Source organism: Hibiscus syriacus, unplaced genomic scaffold, assembly GCF_006381635.1.
Source record: "Hibiscus syriacus cultivar Baekdansim isolate YM2019G1 unplaced genomic scaffold, ASM638163v2 tig00110674_pilon, whole genome shotgun sequence".
Lineage (NCBI taxonomy): Eukaryota > Viridiplantae > Streptophyta > Magnoliopsida > Malvales > Malvaceae > Hibiscus > Hibiscus syriacus.
In genome coordinates, this window is record NW_024062819.1 from 164,713 (window position 1) to 171,206 (window position 6,494).

The 6,494-nt window shown below is 37.0% G+C and overlaps 1 protein-coding gene across 1 annotated transcript; it reads left to right on the top strand.

The window, feature by feature from the left end:
• Nucleotides 1–2,461: 2,461 nt before the first annotated feature.
• On the top strand, nt 2,462–6,172 carry LOC120137472 (protein argonaute 3-like). Its single transcript, XM_039153202.1, has 3 exons — nt 2,462–2,966; nt 3,359–4,508; nt 4,745–6,172. The coding sequence occupies exons 1-3, from the start codon at nt 2,564–2,566 to the stop codon at nt 6,162–6,164; spliced, it is 2,973 nt and encodes a 990-aa protein (XP_039009133.1). The 5' UTR covers nt 2,462–2,563; the 3' UTR covers nt 6,165–6,172.
• The last annotated feature ends 322 nt before the right edge of the window (nt 6,173–6,494 follow it).

Consider the following 6,494-nt stretch of genomic DNA (forward strand, 5'->3'; position numbering starts at 1 on the left):
ATTTTAACTGCCACATCAACTTATCCGTTAAATATTAATAGCAAGTGACTTAATTGAATGCATTTAAATAGTTGAGTGACCTGATTGATAGAATTTCAAAAATATTGGTTAAAATAAAAGGGATAATAGTTAGGTGGTCACTAGTATAATTTAACCTTTATTTTAAATAATTTATCTTTAAATTTTTTACTAATTTATAATTATACGTTTAGTGCTTTAGAATTTATTTTTTTTATAAATTAAATTAAGGGTATACTACAGAGTTGATCAATTTTGTTTCATTTTTTTAAACCTATGGCCACTCTATCCATAAACGTCAATACACAGTCACTTTTGTTTCATTTTAATTAAGACATTGTCACTGAGACGTTAGTTGTTATGAGTTTGATGATGTGGCACATTAGTAAAAAGGTTTAATTTTTATTTTAACCCTTAAGCTTGAGATAAATTACTAATTATGAGGTTTTTTTTTAAACCCAAAATAGTTCAAGGGTAAAATATCAATTTACCTATTCTTTCCATATGTTTATCAACAAACCCGAAACCTCCACGACGGGGATGTTCACATCGGTTGGATTTGGTTCGCAAGACGTCGAGGAGCACATAGATGGTGACGGTGAGGCCTAATGGTGACTGGATTGGTAGAAATTTGTTGATAACAGTACAATGGTTTTGAGTTCTCCGACAGAACTTCGACGAGCTTTCCACATCGATCGATAATAGTTCACGGGACACTCTCAACGAGATTTTGATCGATGTGATCAGGAGGTCATGATGGCATCGACGGTGACGATCATCGACGACCGAATGATGGCGAGGGATCAATTGAATGGAGATGGGATTAAAATGAAATTTGGGGGGTTTGAAATTAGGGATTTTCCATTTCTGATTTGGGAATAAAACATAAGGAGAAAGGGGGTTAATTGATTTTTTTATCTTTTAATTATTTTGGATTTACAAAAAGACTCATAATTAGTAATTTATCTCAAGCTTAATGATTCAAATAAAAATTAAACCTTTTTACTAACATGTCACATCATCCAACTCACAACACCTAACGTCTCAGTGACCACGTCTTAATTAAAACGAAACAAAAATGACCACGTATTGACATTTCTGGATCGAGTAACCATAGGTTTAAAAAAATAAAACAAAATTGATCAACTCTGTAGTTTACCCTTAAATTAATGTTGCTCATAGTTAGTGGTGCTCATCGCTTTTCGTCGAGCGTCGTAGAATTTTCTTGATTTATTTCACAATAATATAGATTATATTATTTAGTTTGTCTTATTCTCATTCCCATTCCCATTCCCATTCTTGAGGAGATGGTATCCCAAAACGATGATTCTTTATTACCATGAAATATTTTATTAGTTTTTTATTTTATAATTATTTATATAATTGTATTTATTTTATTGATCGATTAACTCAGATTAAATATTACAAATGTTTATTATAGCGCAACCTTTTTAACTTATTTTTTCTTATTATTAATATTAATCTATAAAATTATTAATCGGTATTGAATATTATAAAATTTACTATAAAAGTGACATCTTAATATTTTATCTATAACATAAGAATTCAAAATTATGAATTTTGTTTAAAAATCTAATAAGAACACCTCATTTCATTAAACTATTAAAACTTGATATTTCAATAATTTATTCGAAAACAATATTCAATTTTAAGGAAGGTGGTTAGGAATTTACAAAGAAGGAAGAATCTTCCGTTAAATGGAAGATATAATTTATGAGGGTAAAGTACACAAATAATCCCTTGATTATTGGTTGTTACTTTATTAGATCTCTCAACTATTAAAAGTTATAAGATGATTCTTCAAATATAGATGTTACTTTGTTGAGTCATTTGAGTATTAAAAGTTACCAAATAATCATTAGACTATTCATTACAAAATTGATGGTCGTTTGAGCTTAACGTTAACATGCTGATTGAGATATTATAATCTTTTGAGATTCTAGGATCATATTTTATCACATGTAAGTCAACAAGTTAATGTCCAACTTAGACTGCAGTCAATTTTATAATGAAAAAGGACGAATTTAGAATATATGAATAGTCAAATGATCATTTTGTAACTTTTAATAGTCGGTGGACTCAACAAAACAATGTCCTATAATCGGGAGACTATTTTATAACTTTTTATAGTAGTGGGACTTATCACCCTATACGTATACGTATAGGAGACCATTTGTGTACTTTAGCCAATTTATAATTATGAAATAAGATTTTTATTTTATAAACGAACTTGAGCGCCAAGTAGTTTCCACCATACTTTCCAAAAAGAAAAAACTTGGAGAGTTCGTTACCGCGTTACGCGCTTCCCTTGTCCTCAATGATTAAGGCGTTGGATTGTATGGATCCAATTGCTTCTTGTAGACGCAGTACACACAGAAAGATACTGACCCTCGTCACTATATAATCCCTCAGCTCACACCTTTTAGCTGCACTTTTTTTTAATTCGTAAGCGCTTGCAGAACAAATTAGTCGGTACGGTTAGTGAGCTCAGAATATTCACAGTTTTTTTTATTCTCGTGTTGCGATGGATAGAGGAGGGTATGGTGGAAGTGGAAGAGGCAGCGGGAGAGACGGAGCAGGAGGAAGAGGCAGAGGAGGACGAGGAGGCAGAGTGAGAGGTGGAGAAGGTGGAAGAGGCAGAGAGAGAGGGAGAGACGGAGGAGGAGGAGGAGGAGGCGGGGGGAGGGATACTAGGCTTCATCAGCAAGGGCAGCAGGGAAGAGGAACGAACCAGGGCCGGAGCCAACGACAAGTGGTTCCAAACCCAAGTGCAGCCCATCAGAGTCCTGCTCCTATGGTGTTCGACAGGGGCGAAGGGACGTCTAGTGGAGTTCGGAAACCATGGGGAGGTCGATCTTTTGCTCAAGTTCTGTCAACCCCAAGTCATGGATCTTCTTCTACTTCTTCACCAGCGGGTCATGATCCTGGTATGTGCTTTTGGTCCCATTCTTTTGGTTTGTTTATGAGCATACAATATATGGGTTATAGGTTGTGCCTTGTTGCAATAGACAATTCTTTGTACTGAAATAAATTGATTAATAATGTTTGGTGATGTTAAAATCGATATACTTAATTGCACCAACTTCAGCTCATTCTACTTTGGATACACAAGGATACCCTTTGTGTAGTTGTTTATTTTCATGTTAAACTATTTTGTTGCTCTGTTTGTTTTCAATGCATGATAAACATGAGGCCATAAATTAGCTTGATTCTTTATTGATGTTTCAAAGTTATATTATGTTGATGCTACCAAATTACAGTGCTTATAACAATACATTACTTGCCTGCAACTTAGTTTCATAACTTTTACCTTTCACAGGTGCTATTGCTACTGCAATGAAATCACTGACTATTTCAAAACCAGTGCTGCCTTCGTCGTCATCTACCGAAATAATTTTGCCTATTAAACGACCTGATAATGGAGGGACGAATGGTACTAAGAAACTTATGCTTCTTGTCAATCATTTTGCTGTTATCTTCGATGCAACGAAGATTATATGGCACTATGATGTTGATGTTAAGCCAATGTTGGCTTCAAGTAACGGACATCCTGTCAAAATATCGAAGTTTGACTTGTCTTTAATAATGAAAAAGATGTACGAGGCCAATCCCAACCGGTTTCCTATTAACGAGATTGTATATGATGGCAGAAAGAACATCTTTAGTGTTGCAGAATTACCTACTGGGGAATTTGAAGTACAACTATTCCAGTCTTCATCATATCTCGTGACACTAAAGCTTGTGAACGAACTCAGGCTTTCTCAACTTAATGATTACATTGGTGGACAAGAGCCGTCGGTTCCTCGTGATATATTACAAGCAATGGATTTGGCATTGAAGGAGACTCCTAAAAGGTTTAAGTTCTCTTTGAATCATAGTTCCCGTTATCCAGGAGTCGACCTTGGGCACGGTATTGTTGCATCTAGACAACCTACATATAGTTTGAAGCTGACTTCTCAAGATTTAGCTTTGTGTCTGGACTACTCAGTGATGCCAGTTCGTAAGCCATTGCCTGTTCTTGACTATCTGAAGCAGCAGATAGATGGTTTTAATATAAATGCGTTTGGAAACCTCAAGGAAAATATTGCAAAAGCGTTGAATGAATTGGAAGTCTATAAATCTCATATTGATTTTTACCGAAGACATAAAATTTATGGATTGACTTCTAATGGCGCACAAGATATTTCGTTTATCTTGGAAGGCCAAGAAACCAGCCTTGTAGATTACTTCAAGGTGAAGTATGAGATAGATATCGAGCACCAAGGTATTCCCTGCTTGGAATTGGGGAAAAGGAATGGAAGTCATGTGGTGCCCATAGAATTATGTGTCGTAGCTGAAGGACAGAGATATCCTAAGGATTTACTTGATAAAGAAGCAACAAAGACGTTGAAGAATTTGTCGATGCCTTTACCAACCGATAGGAGGAAAAAAATATGTGATATGGTGCAGGATGCAAATGGTCCTTGTGGGTAAGCATGGACAAACTTGAACTTTTGAGTTGGATCTGTTTTTGGAACAATCATTTTTACACAAGTATAGTTTGTTTTTGTTACAATTTCTTGTCTTCTACCAATTGATTTCGTACAGAGTACTTTTAACAATCGAAATGCGAACTTATACCTTTTGGCCGCCTGATAATATACTGTATTCCTTGCTTTGTTCATCTAGTTTGTCTCTGGATAATTATATGTTTCACTATTTGCAGTGGAGAAGTTGTGCAAAATTTTGGGATGCAACCAAGCACGAACATGACAATAGTGGAAGGTCGTGTTCTTAGCCCACCTGAGTTGTTAGTTCGTGCTCGTCGAGGCGATAAGATAAAAATACATGTTCCTGAAGACAAATGTCATTGGAACCTTGCTCATGGTAGACGTCTGGTTGAAGGGAAGAAAATTGATCGCTGGGCTATTCTTGATTTCACACCACTTGGAACGTCCAAACAAAGCTTGGATTATGATTTATTTGTTCAAAGTCTTGGAAAACGATTCAATGAACTCGGGATGGCTATTGGGAAGCCACTTCATTATGAGAAGGCTGAAATGAACGTTTTAAACAGTGAGGATGAGCTTCAAAAGAAGCTTGTGAATATTCAGCGCCGATCTTATGAGAAATCAGGAGGACGTCTTCAGCTGCTTCTTTGTGTGATGGCTGGACAACACCCTGGTTACGGTTGCCTTAAATTTGTTGCCGAGACCAGAGTTGGCATTATGACCCAATGTTGTCTGTCTTTCGGTGCCAATCAAGCGACAGATCAATATCTTGCTAATCTTGGTTTGAAGATTAATGCCAAGCTTGGAGGCCAAAATGTAGACATCAATGAACCTCTACTTCACTTTAAAGATGAAGGTCATCTTATGTTTGTAGGTGCTGACGTCAATCATCCTGGCAAGAACTCAACTAGTCCTTCAATAGCAGCTGTTGTAGCTTCCATGAGTTGGCCTGCTCCTCATCGTTATGCGGTGAGAATTCGCCCACAAGAAGCCAGATCAGAGAAGATTCAGGACTTTTCTGAGATGTGTTGGGAGCTTATAGAGTCTTATAACAAGTTAAACCATCGCATGCCTGCAAAAATTGTGATATTTCGCGATGGAGTTGGTGAAAGCCAGTTTGATATGGTACTTAATGAGGAGCTAGTCGGCATCCAGAGAGCCTTTAAAGCAAAGGATTATTTTCCAACCATCACGCTTATCGTAGCGCAGAAGAGACACAACACACGTTTCTTTCCGATGAACAAACAGGATGGAGGTTCCTCCGGCAACGTGCCTCCAGGAACCGTTATTGATTCAACTGTTGTGGATCCTTCAGGGTTTCATTTCCATCTGTTTAGCCAGTATGGTATGATTGGGACTAGCAAGTCAACACAATACCACGCCCTTTGGGACGAACATGGGTTCACTAGTGACCATATCCAACAGCTAATACATAGCATGTGCTTCACTTCTGCTCGGTGCACCAAGTCTGTCTCCTTGATCCCGCCGGTTTTTTATGCCGACCTCGCTGCGTATAGAGGTCGGCTTTACCAGCAGGTATTGAACCGACGACAATCTCAACCACTGGCTGATGCATTTGACAGGAGCTATTACAGGGTCCATCCTGACCTTGAAAATTCAATGTTTTTCATCTGAAAAAAAAACGCCACGATGATATCGTCCTCGTAAAGGAGTTTGTGCGTGAATCTATCCGTGCTTCGTGTTCAGCGTATCCTCCAAGTTGACATGGCTTATGAAGACCATGGGAGTTTTAGAGGATTTCCATTGTTATGTGTGTTTTTAATCTGCAAAAGTGTGTGAGAACCCGGTTGTTTGAAGACACTATCCTATATTACTTGGTAAATAAGGAGGTTTGATGTATCACTTTATCCTTAAAGATTTGAATTCTAAGAATACTAAACTTTACTTAAAGAATATCGAGTCTCTTATTTCACGATTGAATTAAACGTTTGATATCATTTTTTC